Consider the following 22590-nt stretch of genomic DNA (forward strand, 5'->3'; position numbering starts at 1 on the left):
CCCCGGAACCAAACACTATTCCTGCATCCTGGGTTGGTGAGATGGAGGAAGAGACGTCGGGAGTACGGATGGTGTTATCACCGGTAGATATGGAGCAGGGGAGCATCGGGTGAGTCTCCTGTTTTTGTTTTTTTTCTGTCTGGGTTTAGTATTTGAGTGTATTACATGTTTTTATTTTATTCTTTCATGGGGTCTAATTTTACTTTTGTTAGTTTAAATGTAAGGGGTTTAAGGGATTTTGTTAAGAGGAGGGCGGTTTTTAGTTATTTGGAGGGTGTGGGGTTTGATTTTTGTTTTTTACAGGAGGTTCACCTGAGGGATGGAGGGGATGTTAGTAGGTTTAAGAGGGAGTGGGACAAGGGGGAGTCGGTTTGGGGTATTGGGGGGGTGCACTCATCAGGGGTAGGGATTTTGTGTGGGCACAGGGAGGTAAAAGTGGAGGGTTCTTTTGTGGTGATGCAAGGGAGGGTTATAGGGGTGGATGTCACGATAAGGGATTGTAAATTTAGATTAGTGGTGGTGTATGGGCCACAGGTGGTGGCAGACAGGAGGGAGATGGACTGTCTGGCGCCCCTGTGTGTCACAAATAGGAAATTAGTGATAGGGGGGGGATTTTAATACAGATTTAGGAATAGGGGGGGATAGCAGTGCAGGCGCCATCACCGGGCCTAATGGCTTGCCATGGTCTGGTTGATGGTGGCCTGCACACTACTCCGAAAATGGCCGGTCCTACATGGCGCAACTCCAGGGGGGTTGCGCGGAGGCTCGACTATATTTTTGTACCCACGTCTTTGGGTAAGTTGTCTGGGCGGCTGTTGCCTGTTTTCTTTTCGGATCACGACGGGGTTCTCCTGCAGGTGGGGTCGCCAGTCTGCCTCTTTGGTAGGGGGTACTGGAAGTTAGATCGGGATGTGCTGGAGGAGCAGGCTTTTGTTGACGTTTTTTTTTGTTTCTTTTGGATGCTTGAAGGCGGAGGGAGGTGGATCGTATCCAAAGGTTAATTGAACTCGAGTACGAGGCAGGCAACCTCGGCGGGTCGTTTGACTGGGAGAGATCCGCAACCCTAAAGGCGCAGCTTAGGGAGTTGCAGGAGCTTTCCTGGAGCGTGCGCATAGTGGCTTTCTAGAACACAATGAGACTTGTTCTGCTATGTTCTTTAAGTCGGTTAGGGCCAGACAGAGTTGGAAGGTAATGCATGGCGTTAGGGAAGAAAATGGTAGTATAGTTAGAGAACCAGAGGATATGGTCCGGGTGACAACTGATCATTTCCAAGGTTTATTTAAGGAAAGGGAAATAGATGTAGAGCAGGGAAATGTGTTTTTAGAACACTTGTCCAGGCGGTTGCCGGAGGACATTAGAGAAGTGATGGAGGCCCAGATCTCACTAGAAGAGGTTGAGAGCGCTCTTAGGAGGATGGAAAAAGGGAAGGTGCCTGGGATGGATGGGCTGCCGGCTGAGTTTTATCTCAAGTTTTGGGGTATACTTGGACCAGTGGTCCTCGAAGTCTTGAAGGCCATCCTTGAGACGGGGGTCCCAGGGGGATCAATGGCTGTAGGTGTGCTGTCACTTTTATATAAGAAGGGGGAAGTAACAGACCTTGGCAACTGGCGACCGTTGACCATGCTGTGTGTAGATTACAAGCTACTTGCAAAGGTTTTAGCAGACCGGTTGCGCACAGCCCTTCCCTACGTCGTCCATGAGGATCAGACGTGCGGGGTAGAGGGCCGCTCTATTAGATGGAACCTACAGTTAATCAGGGACTCCATCGCTTGGGTTGAAGATAGAGGACTGCCTTTTAATGGTAGCAGCGCTAGATCAGGCGAAAGCCTTTGATCGCGTGAATAGATCCTTTTTATTCAGAGTGTTAGGTCGATTAGGATTTGGGGAGAAGTTCATAGGATGGATTCGTACATTATATGTCGGAGCGGGGTGCCGAGTTAGTGTAAATAGTCACTTGGGTGATGTTTTTGACCTCTCGTCTGGGGTCAGGCAGGGGTGCCCACTCTCGGCTCTCCTCTTCGTTCTGTACATGGAGCCTCTGGGGGCTGCCATTAGGGTAGACACAGGGGTGGAAGGCTTGTTGATCCCTGGAAGTGGTGAGCTGCGTGTTAAGATGACGCAGTACGCCGACGACACTTCCTTGCTGCTGTGCAAGGACTCGTGCCTGACAAGGTCCCTTGCCATCTTTGGGGATTTCACCCGAGCGTCGGGAGCGGTTCTGAACCATGCAAAGTCTTCTGTCAAGTTTTTCGGAAGATGGCGCGGTAGAACGGATGTGCCCGGGGGGTTATCTCTCTGTGAGGTGGCCCTGAGGATTCTCGGGGTCCATTTTGAGACCTCCGGCTCAGCGACGCTAAACTGGAACATGCGTATCGCAGTGGTACAGAGGAAGCTAGCAATGTGGAAGGCTAGGTATTTGTCTTTTATGGGCAAAGTTCTGGTCCTAAAGGTGGATGTGTTGCCGTCTCTTTTGTATTTGGCGTACATCTACCCATTGCCGGCTTGTCTGAGGATGCCTCTAGTGAGGCTTGTGTTTCAGTTCATGTGGAGTGGCAGGTGCGAGTGGGTCGCCAGGGCACGCATGCTCTGTCCCATCGGGGAGGGAGGTAGGGGGGTACCACATCTCCCCCTCAAGCTGGACGCAATTTTTGTTTCTTTCTTGTTAACGGAGCTTGCTCATCCAGTGATACACCCGTCCGGTTACCTCCTGCGGGTGTTCTTCTCATATCAGGCGAGAAGCGTAATGGTGTGGTCTAACACGGGTCCTCGGGCGGAACAGCTGCTGTGGCACTTTGGTCATGCGGCCAAGTGGCTGCATGCGCACCCTGAGGTTGAAGTTGCCCGAGTAGGTTTAGATCACAGGCACCTGTACGAGGAGGTCAGAAAGGCAGAGAGTCCGGCGCCTGTAGTGGGCATCTCGGAAGTGGTCTGGGAGGGAGTGCAGGTGCGGGGTCTGGACAACAGGCTCAAGGACCTGAATTGGTTGAGCCTCCATAAGTGCTTGCCGGTACGTTCCATCATGTACCGGAATAGTTTGGTGCAATCCCCCACCTGTCCAACATCCTCTTGTGGCAGGGAGGAGACTGTGTGCCATGTCTTTTGGGACTGTGCCTTTGCCGGAGTAGTATGGGTTAGGGCACGGGTGTTGTTAGGTTTGGTAAGAGGGGATTTTGTATTGACGTGGGCCAGGTTAGAGAGAGGTGTAGGGAGAGCGAGAGGGATGGATAGGGACAGGTTTCTGCTCTGGCTTCTCATGAGTCTCTTTAAACGGGGGCTGTGGGAAGCCAGGCAGAACATGGTGAAGACAGGGAGAGATTGGGGGGTGGAAGGGATAGTGAGGAGAGTGGAAGGAGATTTGAGGGGGAGGATAAAGAGGGAGGAGAGGAAGTGGGGTTAGCATGCTTCCCGGGAGAGGTGGAAGGGGGGTTTAGGGCTGGGTGTCATTTAGATTTGTAAGGGGATAGATTAGGGATGGGGAGATAGGGAAAGGTAGTTTGTAGGATGACGGGGAGGGAAGATGCTCCCCTGAGGTTTTGTTTGGGGTTTTTGTTTAGTTAAATTAAAATACCATTATTAAAAATGAATGAAAATTATGAGTTGTAAAGAATGAATGGTATTGAATGTAATAAATTATTTTTTATAAAAAATATTTAAAAAAATAGGACTGTTTCGGGTTTTGCCACGTTTATTGTTTTGTAGTGTGTTCATGGTTGAGTTTCTCTTATTAAAGAGCCATGGACACTTACCACGCTGCGCATTGGTCCTCCGATCCTTCTCGCTTCTCTTCTTCAGACGAAGAGGAGGAGGAAAACCCTTACAGAACCACCCACCACAACAGGACCAAGCAGCGTGGTAACGGGCAGCAGGAACAGCGGCCGAAGACACAAGACTCCTGGACGTGGGAGGAAATCCTTGACGGGAGAGGGCCCTGGGCAAAACCAGGGGAGTGTCGCTGTCCCAAGGTGCAGAAGCAACAGCAGCAGCAGCAAAAGCAGCAGCAGCAGCAGAAGAAGCGGCAGAAGAAGCAAAAGCAGTGGCAGAAGAAGCAAAAGCAGCAGCAGAAGAAGCAACAGAAGCAGCAGAGGAAGTGGCAGAAGAAGCAACAGCAGCAGCAGGAATGTCAGGATTCCTGGACATGGGATGATGTGTTGGATGTCAAGGGTTGCTACACATGGGAGGAAATCCAGGCTGGTAGGGATCGCCTACCATGGGAACAGGTAGAGGCATTGAAGAGAGCAGAGGCAGCCGGAGAGAGGAGCCATCGATACAAGGGAACGCGACTGGCAAGGAAGCCCGAGAGGCAGCCCCAAAAATGTATTGGGGGGGAGCTGTCGGCTACTCTGAGGGCTGAGTCTGAGAGGGTCGAGGAGTTATTGGACAGATTGGAGGAGAGTGAACGGATGGGAGGGGAGACACTCGAGGAGTTGTTAATAGAATTGGAGGAGAGTGAAGAGAGAGAGCAGTTGATTTGGCGTAGTATGCAAGGCATTCGCCCTGGGGTGCGTGTCCCCAGCCCGGTACCACCAGCACCCCACACCAGCCCCCATGTTTATTGTTTTGTAGTGTGTTCATGTTTGAGTTTCTCTTATTAAGGAACAATGGACACTTACCACGCTGCACATTGGTCTTCCGATCCTTCTCACCTCTCCTCTTCAGACGAAGAGGAGGAGGGAGGAGGAGGAAAACCCTTACAAAGTCAGTGGCACAGATGGAACTATCCAAGCAGAAGATCTCCTTTAAATGTTGACATTTGGTTGCATTGAAAACCAAACACAATTCAAAATCCAGTTTGCCTATAAATTAATAATTGATATGTTGGTGTCATGCCCTGACCTGACTATTCTTTGTTTTCTTTATATATTTTGGTTTGGTCAGGGTGTGACAGGTGGTATGTGGGTTTTGTACTGTCTAGGGGTTTTGTAGGTTTTACGGGGTTGTTTACCATCTAGGTGTTTATGTAGGTCTATGGTTGCCTAGATTGGTTCTCAATTAGAGGCAGGTGTTTATCGTTGTCTCTGATTGGGAACCATATTTAGGCAGCCATCTTCTTTCGGTATTTCGTGGGTTATTGTCTGTTATGTTGCACGTAAGCGCAGTGTTTCGTTAGCAGTCACGGTCGTTTTGTTTAAGAGTTCTTCGTGTTCTTCCTTCAATAAAGAAGAATGTATTCACACCACGCTGCGCTTTGGTCCCCTCCATACGACGACTGTGACAGTTGGATTCATGTCTCTATTTCATACAAAAATAAACATTTTATTCAAGGTTTGTCTACGTTGAAATTTTTTACAATGATCAAATCGTATTTGTCACATGTGCCGAAAACAACAGTGAAATGAATATTTACAAGCCCTTAACCAACAATGCAGTTAAGGAAAATACCCCCCAAAAAGTAAGATAAGAATAACAAATAAAGTGCAGCAGTAAATAACAATAGCAGTTGAAATGTTACCCTCAACGGAACAGTTAACTTTTTCAAATGCAATGTATTTTCTACATAGATTCCTCATCACAACATTGATTCAACCATTTTGTGTCCAGTGGTGTACTGCATGTCAAGTTCAGTCATTTCAGACATCAGCTCAGTCAACTAAAGGGGTCTGCTCTCAGATTTGCTCAATGCTTCTCCATGGTTGGTTGAGCAAGCTCAACAAGCATCCAATGATAGATTTGGGCCCATTTTACTCTTACAGTATGTAAGAGTATATTCCCATAGTATGATTGTTAATTTAGTCATTCACATATAGGCTTAGAGAAAGCTTTTCTTAAACCCAAACACTTTATAGCATGGGGAAAACTCCCCCTTCCCCCACCAATAGTCTCCACCCACAACCACAAGGCATAATACCATATTGCTGATATTTGCTCAATCTCAGGGCGTAGGCTTGCTGCCATGGCTTTCAGAGTCAGTAAATATTAGCAAATACATTAGTGACAAAGGGTGACATACACAGACAATAGTAAATGGGCTGCCCTTTACAGTAACGTAGTATGTAACAAGGCACTTTTGATCCCTCGCAATCACCTCCATATTAACACCAGACAGTCACCAAGTCAAGACCAGCACAGACCTCTCAATAGGTGGGTCATTTTTCCTTGTTAACTCTCTGATGTTGTTACATGGACTGTTATTGCCACATACATATGACAGCAAAGACATTACTGTGTTACACAAAATTGACACCGTGTGCTAGAAATCAAGATTGATTAACGATTCTGTGTTTGGTTTATGCCAAGGTGCCATTTCAGTTCATATAAATCTAGCACTTTGTGACATCTGCTGATGTAAAAAGGGCCTTATAAATACATTTGAATTCAATTGATTGATGTACAATAGTGTTTTGGCTGTTACAAGTTAATGTACAGTGTACAACAATGTCATGATTATGGTATTGGATCACAACCAGTGGAGGCTGCTGAGGGGAGGATGGCTCGTAATCATGTCTGGGATGGAGCAAATGGAATGGCATCAAACACATGGAAACCATGTGTTGATGTACAGTATTTGATACCATTCCAGTAATTCCGCTCCAGCCTTTACCACAAGCCGCCCTCCCCAATTAAGGTGCCACCAACCTCCTGTGATCACAACATCAAATCTAATAGCCTGCAGAACACTCAAAAAGTGGTATTTTCCTTCTAGACATTTTGTGGTGATATATAACCATTTTAGAGTGATTCTTTTTTTAATATGATTTGTCAGTACATTATGTAAATGTTTTGCTGATACAGTGGTTCAGTCTGCAGAGATGGCAGACGTTGGAGCAGTGGTCTCTTTGCCTGCTGTCAAGACATGGGCAGCTGTAAGAGCACAAACCTGTCTGTCTGTCTGTCTGTCTGTCTGTCTGTCTGTCTGTCTGTCTGTCTGTCTGTCTGTCATCTGTCTCTCTGAGGGACAGTCCTATCTCAATTCCATATTGAAATTAACTCAAATTATGATCATATAAGAAGCCTTCATCAGCACTATTTACTCTGTTGAACTATATATAACCTCATAAACACCCAATCCATCCTACGGGATGCTGTGGCTCCTGGTGCTCCTGTTGTCTGTGGTGTCTCACGGACAGTGAGCTTGGCCAGTGTGCGTGTCTCCCCCTGCTGGACGTGTTCTACTGTGCCCCAGTCCCATCTGTTGCTCTATCTGTGAGTAGCTCAATGAGGGAGAGTTACCACATCCAGATAAATACAACAGGTGTCATGACAACTACAGCCAAGTGTTTTTCCTGACCAAGTCACCTGACCGGGAAAACCTCTAGTTAGCTCTAGTCCTAGTTTTAAATTCTCTCTCTGTAAGACCGGCAGACAATTTTTAAAATTGGCCTACCCCGGCCAAACACTAACCCGGACGACGCTGGGCCAATTCTGCGCTGCCCTATTGGGTGGGTAGTGGACTGAATGTCATCACAACTGTCCATTACAGACAGGTCCCTGACCTGTTCCTGAATTTCTCTCTCCCTCTTCCCTATAGGGGTCAATGTGTGATAACTGCCTAGTGGTCACATTCTGCAGGCTTTGTGCCTCGTGTCAGATGTCTCGGGAGCTGAAGACACGTCGTATTTTCACAAAGTCAAATTAATTTGGGTTATATGGTTCATGGTGATTGTATTTAAACCAAAGTAGATTGTTTTGTACATCAGTTGGGGTCTCTATAAGTTACAATATCAGGTCCTAAACCTAGTATGAAAGTACAGTACATCCTTGTAGCGGTGTTGGCTAATAGAGTCAAAATGTTTGCCTTGGGTTAAATTGAGCCAATGGCCGCCATACCCAATACAAATTATGATTACATTTTGTCAGTTTTATGCATAATATGTATAGTGTTTTTGCAGTGTCATGCATATAAACTCAAGATAGTGCATTTTTATTCTTTCAGAGCAGACAGCGTCATGCATCTCCCGTGTATACAAACACAAAACAACAAGGGGTCTAGCCCCTCTTGAGGTTCTTGAGAGAGCAACCACGGTAGTGAGAGAAGGGAAGAAGTCCATTCTAGCAGCAGCAAGGGATGAAAAATAGACCATGACGCTGAAGAGGTACATTGACAAAAAAATTAAAATGTACTGGTGCGAAAGATAGGCTATGATAGAGTAACAGAGGCACTCAAGGTCTTATCTGATGACATTGGGTCTGAGCTCGCAAAATATATCAAGAATCTCACAGACCAGTTTCATGGTACTTTTTAAAATCTTTACTAAATGACATGTTACTACTGTTTTTTAGTAAAGCCAGTGTTTCTGTGCATATGGATGACTCAGCAATATACACGTCAGCTACTACAGCAACTGAAATGACTGCAACTCTTAACAAAGAGCTGTAGTTAGTTTCAGAATGGGTGGCAAGGAATAAGTGAGTCCTAAATATTTCAAAACTAAAAGCATTGTATTTGGGACAAATTATTCACTAAACCCTAAACTTCAACTAAACCTTGTAATGAATAATGTGGAAATTGAGCAAGTTGAGGTGACTAAACTGCTTGGAGTAACCGTGGAGTGTAAACGGTCATGGTCAAGACATATTGATACAACAGTAGCTAAGATAGAGATCTCTCCTGGCTCAAAGTATAGGAGAGATTGACTTCATCACTACTTGTATTTGTGAGAGGTTGACATGTTGAATGCGCCGAGCTGTCTGTTTGAACTACTGGCACACAGCTCGGTCACCCATACATACCCCACAAGACATGCAACAAGTGTCACGTTGTATAATGTTAGGAGACAAGTGCCGGAATACGTAACAGGGGGTTTTATTTTCCCTACCCAAACAAAAGAGCGAGGTGTAAACCTCTAAATAATGCACAGGACGAGACCCATAAATAAATGCACAATAACACGTTGCATGGAAGCCAGTACACCAGCACAGGTGGTCACAAGACCAACGGACATGGTAACAATAACCGACAAGGACAATGGGGAACAGAGGGCACATATATCCACGTACTAATCAGTGGCAATGGGAACCAGGTGTGCGAATTGAGACAAGACAGTCAGGGGTTGGTGGTAATGAATCCAGTTCAGTGACGCCTAGAAGGCCGGTGACGTAGACCTCTGGAGCTGGTGAATGGAATGAGCAGCAGTACCAGGGGGATCCGTGACAACAAGAGGTTTCTTCACAGTCCCCAAGTCCAGAACAGACTATGGGAGGCGCACAGTACTACATAGAGCCATGACTACATGGAACTCTATTCCACATCAAGTAACTCAAGCAAGCATTTTGATTAAAAAAACAGATAAAAATACACCTTATGGAACAGCGGGGAATGTGAAGAGACCTCTGGTGGCATGTCTTGTGGGGTATGCATGGGTGTCCGAACTGTGTGCCAGTAGTTCAAACAGACAGCTCGGTGCACTAAACGTGTCGTGAAATCAGTTGTGAATGTATTGTAATGTTTTTACAATTTTATAAATGCCTTAATTTTGCTGGACCCCAGGAAGAGTAGCTGCTGCCTTGGCAGGAACTAATGGGGATCCATAATAAATACAAAAAATACAAAATATCAATCGGCTTAGTACCCTAGAATGCTGAGAACTTGCCTGCTAACTTGCCTATGAATTGGCATATCCAAACAACATCCCTGTCCCAGACAACTGGTCAAGAAATGGAAGGGTAAGTGATATTGGAGTGGACTAACTCTACAAGGTGTCAAAAGCATTCCACAGGGATGCTGGCCCATGTTGACTCCAATGCTTCCCACAGTTGTGTCAAATTGGCCGGATGTTCTTTTGATGGTGGACCATTCTTGATACACACAGGAAACTGTTGAGCATGAAAAATAAAGCAGCATTGCAGTTCTTGACACAAACCAATGCGCCTGGCACCTACTATCATACCCCGTTCAAAGGCACTTAAATCTTTTGTCTGCCCATTCACACTCTGAATGGCACACATACACAATGCTTGTTTCAATTGTCTCAAGGCTTATCTGGTCAGTCTATATCATCAAAAGAGCAGGTGTCCTTAATGTTTTTGTGCCAAGAGACCACTTTTTTTTGGACAAGCTATGTTTTCAAAACCGTTGTGTTTGCATGAATTCTGATTTTTTTTCCCCCAGATGTACACAACATTCTGAAATATATATGAAAACTGAACAAAAATATGAACTCAACATGTAAAGTGTTGGTCCCATGTTTCATGAGCTGAAATAAAATACATTTTCCATACGCACAAAAAGGTTACTTCTCTCAAATTTTGTGCACAAATTTGTTTACATCCCTCTTCGTGAGCATTTCTTCTTTGTCAAGATAATCCATCCACCTGACAGGTGTGGCATATCAAGAAACTGATTAAAACAGCATGATCATTAAACAAGTGAACCTTGTGCTGGGGAAAATAAGGAGCCACTCTAAAAATGTGCAGTTTTGTCACATAACACAGTGCCACAGAGGTCTAAAGTTTGAGGGAGTGTGCCATTGGCATGCTGACTGCAGGAATGTCAGAGCTGTTGCCAGAGAATTGAATGTTAATTTCCCTATCATAATCCACCTCTATCATTTTACAGAATTTGGCATTACGTCCAGCTGGCCTCACAACCGCAGGACACGTGTAACCACTCCAGCCCAGGACCTCCACATCCGACTTCTTCACCTGCAGGATCGTCTGAGACCAGTCGTCCTCACCAGGGTCTTGACCAGTTTGGCGTCGTAACTGACTTCAGTGGGCAAATGCTCACCTTCGATGGCCTGGAGAATTGGATGAATCCTGGTTTCAACTGTACCGGGCAGATGACAGACAGCGTGCATGGCATCGTGTGGGTGAGTGGTTTGCTGATGTCAACCTTGTGAACAGAGTGCCCCATGGTGGCGGTGGGGTTATGGTATGGGCAGGCATAAGCTGCATTTTATTAATTGCAATTTTAATGGACATAGATACCATGACGAGATCCTGAAGCCCATTGTTGTGTCATTCATCCACTGCCATCACCTCATATTTCAGTATGATAATGCACGGCCCCATGTTGCAAGAATCTGTACACAATTCCTGGAAGCTGAAAACGTCCCAGTTCTTCCAATGGCCTGCATACTCATCAGACATGTCACCCATTGAACGTGTCTGGGATGCTTCGGATTGATGTGTACGACAGCGTGTTCCAGTTCTCGCCGATATCCAGCAACTTTGCACAGCCATTGAAGAGGATTGGGAAAGGATTCTACAGACCCCAATCAACAGCCTGATCAACTCTAAGTGAAGGAGATGTGTTGTGCTGCATAAGGCAAATGATGGTCACACCAGATACTGACTGGTTTTCAGATCCACCTTTTTTTAAAGATACAGATGCATATCTGTTTTCCCAGTCATTCATGTGCAAGCCTTAGATTATGACCTAATTTATTTATTTGAATTAACTGATTTCCATATATGAACTGTAACTCAGTAAAATCTTTGAAATTGTTGCATGTTGCGTTTATATTTTTGTTCAATGTTGACATCTTTGTTAGAAAGAATACTGTATTTCCCTTGATGTGGCGATTCTAAATGTAAAATATGAACTCTTACCCCACTCTCCCCTATGACAATGCAAATTTCACAAGTGATAGTGACACACACACACACACAGGTTCCACCCACCACACCGATACATTTGGTTGCCAGAGAGAACCTCAGGTATACACTAACCTGTGCTCACCTGAGATATCATTAGCTGTGTGTCGACCCATCCGTCCATGTGAATTGGATTCTGTGTATCCAGCCTTGTTTTCTGCATCTCCACCCCTCCGAGACACGCCGTAGACCTGACCATCACCATCACCTCCAGAAGCAGGTAGGCTGAGATGTATTTTGTGGTTCTTCGATGATAAGTCAACTTTTATTTTTTATGTCATAACTGAAAACAGACAATATTAATGTTGATGTGCAATGTGAGGTATCTTTCAAGCAATTTGGAAAGAAAAATTGTTTACAGAAATATAGTGGGTTAAACGCAATATCATTACCATTAATGTGGTTATATCATAATCAATATAGTATATCCGGATATTTGTATGTGAAATAAATGATGGATGGTGTTTTTGCTTTTGAAATAATAACTTTATATTCGGCTGTAGAGCTGTTGATAAGTTATTAATAAGAGACTGAACGCTGTCATTGCATATAGTAATACGTCAAAGTAAATGCTAAAGTTATCATAGCAGAAAATCTGTGACATTTACAATAGATCAGAACATTAACCGCACACAAAGTTGACCCATGCTGTGAGTACCTAAACCAGTTTATAACCACACCACAATTGAACCACAACTTCAATTGTTTTGAGTGCTCTGAGAGACCAGTTCCGTAGTCTATAAAATCCCAGACCTAGAGCAACACATAGGCAACAGCACTAGTGAATGCTGGAATATTGTTAATGTGGGAGGCAACCCGGCAACTGACTAACAAGACTACCAGTTCCCTAGAGATGAATTGAAGAGGAGGAGACGTGCTTCTGTTCTTCTGTTTACTGTGAAAAGACCGGGCCTGCCCCTCTGAGCCGAGTATACACATACTTCCTGACAACCAGCCTGCTACTACAGTTTTTGCTCGTCATACCAACCAATAAACACTGTTGTATTAGCTACTGACCTGCTCCCTCTGGCAATAGTGAAAGGAGATGTATTCTTTGTGACCTCAAGTGTTTAAATTCCAGGAGTATCTTAGCTGAATAGCAGAATAACCTGTTAACAAAAATACAATTTAATAATTGTAAATTGAATCAGCATGACTCATGATATATATATTCATGTATATTATTTTCAGTTCCTCATATAACTCAACTCCATATTACCTGGGCAGATCTCTGGCAGTGCTTTTGATTTGCATTGTCCTCTGTTTATCCATAGTGATGGCAGTCCAGCCCCAGCCGATGCCTGTAGTGAACATACAGCCAGGCATTTTTCGGTCCCCTGCTGACATAAAGACTGAGGTGTGGAGCAGCAGCATCTGTGACTGTTGTGATGACATGAAGATCTGTGAGTGTATTTAATGTGTGTGTGTGTGTGGCCGTGTGTGTGCATGTGTGTGTGAGTAACTTGGTCTGTCTGTCTCCTGTCAGGTTGCTTTGGGTTCTGGTGCCCATGCTGTCTGAGATGTCAGACGAGTACAGACTTTGGGGAGTGTTTCTGTCTCCCCCTGTTGGACATTTCCACCAGCTGGCTCCCAGCTGCTTCTCTGGCCCTCCGGAGCACCATGAGGGAGAGATACCGCATCCAGGTAGAGTGAAACACCCTTGACATTACTCTTTGCTGATATCGTAACATCTCCTATTATACAATTAACTAGTGCCTCATACACACAGAGCTGTCAGGTGATGCTAGACAAGATCAATAAATACATAATCATAATGACTGCAATAATAGGGCCAATGGCATATATTTTATAATGGAATCGGGTCAGTAGAAGAGATGTGATCATGGGAATGAAAGCCACTGTATTAACATGATCTGACAACCCATCTGTCTAATTAATATCTGTCTCATATCCTCCCCACCTACCACCACCGCCTGTAGGGGTCCATATGCGACGACTGCCTCTTGGTCACCTGCTGCACCCCCTGTGCCTGGTGCCAGATGGCCCGAGAGCTGAAGTTACGTCAGCGCCCTCTCCTCCTCGTCAATGTCCCATCCCCTGTCCAGATCAACATGCATCCCCCTCAAGCCTTTTCTAACCCCTCTATGCATCTACAGCCTATGCCTGTAGGACTCTACCCCTCCGCGCCACAATATAGCCAGCATAAGCAAGAGACAAATTAGGGGGTTGTGGATGAGTGCCATTCTAGAATGTGAAACAGGCAGCACAGCCAGCCAACAATGCATCACATAGATATCTGTTTGTTTTTTTATTATAGGAAAGCAAACACTTTTAGAGAAATCATAACATGATCAGGAAATCATAACACTATCAGAATGACATTGATTGCAATGAATTAATTAAACAAATAAACGTCCTTAGTGTTTTATATAGCTTGTTTAACAAAATTATAGGAAAGCAAACACTTTTAGAGAAATCATAACATGATCAGGAAATCATAACACGATCAGAATGACATTGATTGCAATGAATTAATTAAAATATACACTTCCTTAGTGTTTTATATAGCTTGTTAGACGCTAACACTTAAATTGACACGATTAACACAACCATGCAACTACGGTATCTGATTCATGTACCATATCAATTTTGTACTTTAGAGAATATTAATGTAATTAATAAAATATTTTTACTTTAATTGTCTGAAAATGAATTATTTGGGTGTAGGTATACTGAGATGTGTGAGCACCTATTTACATTGGTTAGCACTGAGCAGCACATGGGTTGAAAAAAGAAGACCAACGTTGAGTCGATTTACCGGAAGATTAATTTGAAAATCACTATGTTGTGATTGGGCCAGTTCGTTTCATATGGGTCGGTTCCCCGGTTTAAGTGGAGATTTCGCTAAATGGCCAATGGAATGGTCTAAAAAAATTCAAACGCTTACATACCCGGAGCACCGGGCCTTACAAAACGAATTGATCCCTTTTTGTCCTCCGTAAATTCATTTTTTTTGCCAGTTTGTCCAATCAAGCTGCGTATTTGACAATGAAGACTTTACTGGTAAGGCCATTCACCAATCAAACTTGTTAGTGGGCGGGACTTGTTGCATTGTTAAAAAAAAACGGACGTGAGGTGTTATATCGGCTTCATGCACCTCAAACGTTTGTTTGTGGACCGCCATTATACGCATATAGAAGAAGGGTTGGTGTAACGTTAACGTGTGTCGTCGTCCTAGTAGCAGTGAGGTGAGTTTGTGGAATCTTACTACGGCAATCATGTATTCATTATTTCTATCTTTTTATGCCAAATTAACTGTCTGAACTTGCTTTACGATAATTGTATTGCATGAATTTGACATTTTTATTTTGGTCGTTATATTGAGCTAGCTAGTTAACTATCATAGCTAACGTCCTTAGCTAGCTAGCTAACATTGGCTAAGTTGGCTTGCTAACGTTGTTAGCCACCCAGTCGACGCTGTGATGGAGGAAGTCTTGCCTACTTTCGATATTCCACAGCTAACTCCGATTTCCAACTTTGCTTACCAGACAACAGCTTGCCAGACTTTAGAAATGTGAACTTAGACATTGAAGATAGTTTGTTTAACTAGTATTCAGCAATTGTTCGGCCAGTTTGAATTAAATTGCACTAGTTCGCTAGCTAACATAACGTTAACCATTGCACTTCCTGTCCATGCCGCCCACTCACTTGACATCACGATTTTATTTGCAGCCTAACTGGTATATTGACATGCCTCTCCTATCTCACAGGCTCTGCGTTAACATAAAGATGGTGAAGATCTTTATTGGAAACCTCCCTAACGAGGTCGAAAAAGATGAGATTGAGGCCCTGTTTACTGAACATGGCACAGTGACAGAATGTGCAAAGTTCAAAAACTATGCCTTTGTCCACATGGATGACCGCAAGTCTGCAACCAAAGCCATCCGCAGCCTGCACCTCTTCAAGCTTCATGGCAGGCCAATCAATGTGGAGCCGAGCAGGGGGAAGAACCAGGGTCCAGTGAAACTTCATGTGGCCAATGTGGAGAAAGGCAACGGCGATGAGCTCCGCACTCTGTTCGAGGAGTATGGAACAGTGACAGAATGTGCCATCATAAAAAATTTCGCATTCATCCACATGTCCAACTCAGATGAGGCCAAGGATGCCATAAAGGGATTAGACAACACTGACTTCCAAGGTAAGAAAATTACCCTCATTAAGATTTACGATTGAACTGTTGGAAAGTCCTGAAGTTAAATATGGACTTGCGTGTCACTGTCTGACTGTTAATCATGGTTTTCCTCTTTAGGCAAGCGGATTCACGTTCAGATGTCAAAAAGCCGTCCCAGAGGGGAGGAAGAGGATTACGGCCCCCCACCAGATAGGGGTGGATACTGGCCACCACCCCGTGGCTACCCTGGGGACAGGGGTCTTCGTGAGCCCCCTCATTACAGAGGTCGCATGTCAGGGGGTTACCCTGGCCCCCCCCCACCTCCACCTCCCCCTAGACGAGCCCCTTACCCCCCAGAGCGTGCTTATGAGCGTGAGAGGGAAAGCTACGGGGTGGTCGATTACTATGAGAAGTACAGAGCGCGCCCTGCCCCTTACGGTGGCCTTTCAGGCTATGGAGATGAAAGGCGTGTTGGCGCCATACCCCCTCCACCACCACCCCCTTCTGCCATGGTTAGGGAGCGCCTTGGGGCCTCCTCCCTCAACCCGTACGAGCGTCGCCCCCTCCCTCCTCCGTCCTCCTACTATGCCCGTGATCGCAGTCCCATCAGAAGACCCCCTCCCCCCATGCCCCCCGCAGGTAACGGCTACTCCTATGAGCGCTCTCGGCTCTCTCCTCTGTCCAGGCCAGCGATGTACAGCGTACCACGTACCAGAGACCCCTATGCTGAGAGGGTGCCTCTGCCCCCTCCTGCCCGCTACTCGTATTGAAAGCACGCTGGTGCTTGACTCAAGGTGAGATATCAGAAACAGGATAGTACACCATGCAATTACACTCCATATCTAGCTCACTTAAAACAATGGGGAGTGGAAGGATTGAATTAGGGGTGACTCCTCGCATTGACGTTCAGTGGCTCGCTTAAAATACCAGACTAGAAAAGCTCCAAATGCATTGTTTCACCATATCCTTAGCATTTTACGAACTCTCCAAATCTGCTTCAACTGAACAATGTAAAATCGTAATATGCCTTTTAAAGAATGCTGGAAGTTTTACTGAACCTCAGCGCGTTCCTCCATGAGTAAAATGCGCTTGACTTGTGTGGTTTGCTCTCTTTCCAGGGTTAAATTATCCGACAAGATCGTCGTCTCCTGATGCACGTGGCACTATACCCCCCCTTCGTCTGTGGCGTTGCGTTCACCTGCGACTTACTGGAAGATACTCTATTGCTTGCGGCCACCCATACAAAAAAATACGCTTTTGTCTACGGTTTCGTCCTCTTTCTTGAACTGTTTTACATTTGTTCTGCTTGATTTTATTGTTCGAGGTTCATAAGCTGTTTTGGGGCAAAGGATAAAGGCAGAGGGGGTTACTGTGTTTTTGAGGTGTTATTCTATTTTGAAATGACGCAGTACTCCTAAGGGCTCTATGTTGGCCTAAGACCTAACATAAAATTTCTTCCTTCATAAAATAATTTTCATGGATACAAACCCTCTAAACTGTGATATTCATGAAGGGACTATTTGAATGTTAATTAAATAGCAATCCATGTAATTTTGGTAAACATGAATGTTACGAAGATTCTGCAGATGTCTTTTTCAGAGCTGTACCTAGCTTCAGTTTGATTAATAAACCACACACTCATTTGCATAATTAGTCCAACAACGTGTTAGTGTAATATCGCTTTAACGGGTGTGATCTTGGTTTTGGGTGGTACTTACCAGTATTCAAGACGTTTTGCGACGCAACTGTTAGCGTAGTGATTTAACTACCTATGCAAATTTGATTTGTTAGACATTTTGTGTTCAATTATATGCCGATTTACATACCTAGATACCCCAAAGCTGCGTTTTATGTATGGTTTTCTTTTCTTTACAGATGCCATTTTTGATTTCAAAGCTTTTTAATAAACAGATTTGAACTATCGTCACTTTGAACTTCCCCATCTTTCCTCGTTATTATAGGCGTTTCATGACGATGCTCATTGCAGTCAGTGAAAGCCAATATGCAGCAGCACTAACTTAATCTATGGCATTTCGGTCCATTCTGAAAAATACGCTTTTCAATGTTTTAATTTATATTCAAAGTAGTGGGGAAATTACCCTCATCATTTTCTTTGCGATGGCAAATGTATTATCTCTTGCGATCTCTGAAGGTGCTTAATTTTACAATGTTAGTTTCCATCTTTCAACCACTGCATACCCTACCATGTTCTTCACCATCATTCTCTTAAATAAATGTAATATTTTGGCTTAGTGATCTAATGCCCTCTCCCATGATACATAGGACAATAAGCCCTGGTATGCTTAGCACTTCTGCTTTTTGTAGGTTGTTAGAACCATGATCTGTGGATAGGTGTTGTGGACACAATGTAGGAGACGGTCGTGCTGTCTTTTGCTGTATCCTACGATATGGACATGTGGAGGTAATGTTCAATTAAGGTCATTTATACAGAACTAAGATTTATTGTACTTTAAAGGTGCTACAAAGGATAGGTTTTTTTTTTTTTTTTTTTGCATTGTAAATTTCAGGTTTTCATTATCTGCAGTAATAGTGGAATGATTGTGTTTCACAGTATTACATACCCACCAGTGTGATTTGCTGTGCTATTCGTCTATTGGTTTCCCCGCTGAAGCGGAACTTGTCAAAATGGTAAAGCTGTTCTGACTTTGGCTGTTTACCTAGTGGAAATCGCTCTGTCATTTCCTGGTTGGTTAAAATTCTACACTGTTCGCTCAATTTCAGTTTGTGAAAATAAGCCCTGAATAGTGAAGCGACTCATTGTACAATCTAAATCGCTGTGAAATCTTTTCAGTGAAACAAAGGTTCAGCTTCAAACAGCTACACCCTCTGAGAAGTGCTACAAACTAATTTTGTTTTTGAAAATATATTTTGCAGCGATTTAGATGGTCAAAGTCAAACAGCTTTCCCAAATGATTATCACAGCCAACGTTAGCGGGTAAGTGTTTCAGAGTATCATTCCACTATTAGCGGCAGATATATTATAAAAATTCTGAAATGACAATGCAACAAAAAAAATCCTATGTTTAGTACCTTTTTTTAATTCCCATTTCATGACACTTTGCCCATGCTTAGTATCCTTTTCTATCCAACTGATTCTCCTATCTTATTGCTCCAATCCCCCGTATCTCGGCCTCTTGTTCTTTCCTTGCAAGAGGTTGGTACGGAAGTGGAATTCTGCTAGGGAAGGTATTGTGAAATAAATTTAGCAGAATACTGTTACTATGTAGGTATCAGTAATGAAATGTTGGAATAAGTGTCATGTTGGATGTGCTAAATTTATTTTTGTAATTGTATGGATGAACAGACTTCCCCAATGCTTAGTATGTCCTTTTTAATGATACTTGCCTTCCATCCTATTTCTCCCATCTCTTCCTCTCTAGGCCATGGTCTTTCCAGTGGTTGGTACAGAAGTGGACTTCTGGTACAGAAGTGGACTTCAGCTCCTCTTGATATTCTGACACTGCTCTTCAGGGTTATGTATGCTGTGAATGGGTGCCACCACTACCAGATCGGTCCTTATGCAGGAAGTGCAATGGCCCATCATGGTCAGACATCTCTCTGTGCCATTTTGTGCATTATGTTTAATATTTCAGTGAGGTAAAAAAAAATGCATCTCTTCAGGCCTCCCGAGTGGCGCAGCGGTCTATCGCATCGCAGTGTTGCGGCGTCACTACAGCCTGGGCTCGAATCCCAGGCTGTGTCACAACTGGCCGGAAGTCCCATATGACGGCGCACAATTGGCCCAGCGTTGTCTGGCTTAGGGGAGGTTTTGGGGGCTCGGCTTTACTTGGCTCATTGCGCTCTAGCAACTCCTTGTGGCGAACCAGGCGCCTGCAAGCTGACTTCGGTCGTCAGTTGAACGGTGTTTCCTCCGACACATTGGTGCAGCTGGCTTCCAGGTTAAGCAAGCAGGTGTTGAGAAGTGTGGCTTGGCAGGTCATGTTTCTGAGTACTCGACTTTTGTCTCTCCCAAGCGCGTTGGGGATTTGCAGCAACGATACTAGATCGCAATTGGATATCATGAAATTGGGGAGAAAAAGGGGTTAAAATTACACTTTTATTTTAAATAATCTCTTCTTTCTTCAGGAGGGACTTGGGCAGGACCAGCTTGAAGAAAGAATACTGTCTGACTGTTGCCTAATCATTTGCTGACCAGATGAGACTCCTTAAGTTGAAGTGGCATCAGCATACTGTTGTCCTTGATGCTCACCATTTCTATGTACTGTCACCATTAAAGTCATAAATTGTTTACAATTTTTACTGTTGCCATCAGTGTTGCTTTTGCTTGCATACTCAACTGCAGAAATATTACTTGAAAGCACTGATTTTCAAATGTATTTCATTTACCAATCTAACTACCAAAAATGAATAAATTATTTTTTATGTATAATTGATTACTTTATTGAGTATGGACAAAATATCCTGTCTTTTTGAGGCACCGTTCACATTATCACAGCTGATCACAGAATGGTAAAGGACTTCCTAATATAACTCTGGGGAAGTACAGAGGCATTGAAATGCAACACTCAATGGTAAAGAACTGCAAATGATCCCTGAGTAGGTGCTTTCCAGACATAAAAATACTCTAGGCTAGTCCTGGAGGACAATGGATTTTGTTACTGTGAGCTTATTGGTCATGCTCCTGTCTGGGGTGTGGTTTACTGTTTTGTTGAAGCCCCATTGGTTGAGTGTGGCACTGGCAATACCTGCACTGTGGCTCTACTAAGCCCTCAACCCTGCCACTGGTTTGCCCTGGTTCCTCACTACATCCTTTGAGACCTGGGTTCATGACTCTGGAGTCTTATTTATTCTTGTCAGTCAGGTGATGTAACCCTGGCTTGTTTGGAGCTGGGGTGCAGGGAGAACTTGACAGTGAGGCTAGGGGAGGTGGAGGTGTTTACATCAGGGGTGCCTGGCAGGGTTGCAATCGCTGTGGGGAACTTTGAGAGAGGGTTGAGTGATTCAGTGTGTAGTTGCATAAATGCTGTTAAGAAAGAAGATACTATGATATTAATAATACATTGATACCACTTTGTTTTGATTTTGTTACTCCCTGTGACAAAGAGTTGTAGTGTCATGTTACACCCTCTGAGAAGTGCTATTTCCTAGTTTCCTCTATCCTTTACCTAGGTTGTGCTATACACACTATGTGAGCACAGGAGAGGGGAAGCCCGGGGAAGCTCTCCATGTGGGATGGTTCAGAGACATCTAGAGAGGAGGTTGCAAGTTTTCTCCATTGTCCGGGGCCCAGAGCTCATAGTGACATGTCGGCAGCATGACGACCATGACATTCCCACTCTACAACGGATGCTCCACCTGTCACTCCTGAAGCCTGTTGAAATCACCACCTCCTTGTACATTGCTCACGTGTCCCTCCGTCTCTGTGTACAGGTGAGCTGATGGACCCTTTCCACTTCAGGGGCTCTTTAGTAAGGTCATATTAAGGGAGCGCCGTCAACATACCAATCAACACATCTATAATGGTTTATTCGTGAACATTAAAATGTATAACTGGATATTTCCGAGCCCACTAGCCACTTGTTATAACTCACTCTTTTTTACATTTCTGTCCACATCCCTGTATACGGGGAACGAGACGCATAGCCTCTAACCCAGTTGGACCTTCTCCAAAAGAACAGAACCCACTCCCTGGATCACTCACATGGGGGAAACGGCTACCTCTTCCACCGGTCCTCTCCGTCCGACTCTGGGGTTTATCGCTGTTTCCAGGAGGGGCAGCTGACGGGGTTACCTCCTGCGGATGGATGAGCAAAAGAGAACTGACAGGACCAAGCCCAAGTCCAGATGAGCCATACCTTCCTCAGAGCTAGTGGCCCTTTGCCTGGCTACCCAGACGCCTTGCTCAGGCCAAACGGCACGCTACTTCTCCACAGATTTCTGGATCACAGTGCATTCGGAAAGTATTCAGACCCCTTGACTTCATCCAAATGTTACGTTACAGCCATATTCTAAAATGGATTAAATTGTTTTTTTCCCCTTATCAATCTACATACAATACCCCATAATGACAAAGCAAAAACAGGTTTTTAGAAATGTTTGCAAATTTATTAAAAATACAAAACTGAAATATTACATTTACATAAGTATTCAGACCCTTTACTCAGTACTTTGTTGAAGCACCGTTGGCAGTGATTACAGCCTTGAGTCGTCTTGGGGCCCTTCTCCCCCGATTGCTGTTTGGCCGGGCAGCCAGCTCTAAGAAGAGTCTTGGTGGGTCTGAACTTCTTCCATTTAAGAATGATGGAGGCCACTGTGTTCTTGTGGACCTTCAATACTGCAGACATTTTGTGGTACCCTTCCCCAGATCTGTGCCTCGACACAATCTTGTCTCGGAGCTCTAGGGACAATTCCTTCGAACTCGTGGCTTGGTTTTTGTTCTGACATGCACTGTCAACTGTGGGACCTTTATATAGACAGGTGTGCCTTTCCAAATCATGTCTGATCAATTGAATTTACCACAGGTGGACTCCATTCAAGTTGTAGAAACATCTCAAGGATGATAAATAGAAACAGGATGCACCTGAGCTCAATTTCAAGTCTCATAGCAATGGGTCTGAATACTTATGTTATGTATCTCTTTATTATTTGTAATAGTGATCAAAACAAAAATACCTGTTTTTGCTTTGTCATTATGGGGTATTGTGTGTAGATTAAATAAATAACAATTCTCAGCAATCAATTTTAGAATAAGGCTAGGCTGTAACTTAACAAAATGTGGGAAAAGTCAAGTGGTCTGAATACCACTGTATGTACCTCCCTGACCCTTCACCAAATGCAAACACATTCAGGGCCGTCTGATTGGTTCAGAAACCTTGGTGCCTTGCAAATAAAAGTTGAATTACTTGTTAAAGGCTTTGGCAAGTATACGACGTGTAACACAATAA

The 22590-nt window shown here is 44.2% G+C and overlaps 2 protein-coding genes across 7 annotated transcripts; both read left to right on the forward strand.

The window, feature by feature from the left end:
• Nucleotides 1-10969: 10969 nt before the first annotated feature.
• ponzr6 (plac8 onzin related protein 6) lies at nt 10970-14191 on the forward strand. Its single transcript, XM_024373994.2, has 4 exons — nt 10970-11752; nt 12807-12935; nt 13019-13176; nt 13473-14191. The coding sequence occupies exons 2-4, from the start codon at nt 12809-12811 to the stop codon at nt 13713-13715; spliced, it is 528 nt and encodes a 175-aa protein (XP_024229762.1). The 5' UTR covers nt 10970-11752; nt 12807-12808; the 3' UTR covers nt 13716-14191.
• A 396-nt stretch (nt 14192-14587) lies between these two features.
• On the forward strand, nt 14588-20072 carry rbm4.3 (RNA binding motif protein 4.3). 6 transcript variants are annotated; one of them, XR_002948139.2, is made up of 6 exons: nt 14588-14741; nt 15264-15691; nt 15803-16458; nt 17990-18086; nt 19066-19230; nt 19772-20072. XR_002948139.2 is itself a non-coding variant. In XM_042298277.1 (4 exons), exons 2-3 carry the CDS (start codon nt 15283-15285, stop codon nt 16432-16434), a joined length of 1041 nt encoding a protein of 346 aa, XP_042154211.1. In that variant the 5' UTR covers nt 14588-14741; nt 15264-15282; the 3' UTR covers nt 16435-16458; nt 17990-20072. The 6 variants fall into 6 exon arrangements, 3 of the variants coding, with proteins under 3 accessions (XP_042154211.1, XP_024229349.1, XP_024229348.1); XR_006078934.1 differs by having other exon boundaries at nt 17990-19230; XR_002948138.2 differs by having other exon boundaries at nt 19066-20072.
• The last annotated feature ends 2518 nt before the right edge of the window (nt 20073-22590 follow it).

The sequence above is a fragment of the Oncorhynchus tshawytscha genome, linkage group LG15, assembly GCF_018296145.1.
Source record: "Oncorhynchus tshawytscha isolate Ot180627B linkage group LG15, Otsh_v2.0, whole genome shotgun sequence".
Taxonomy (NCBI): Eukaryota; Metazoa; Chordata; class Actinopteri; order Salmoniformes; family Salmonidae; genus Oncorhynchus; species Oncorhynchus tshawytscha.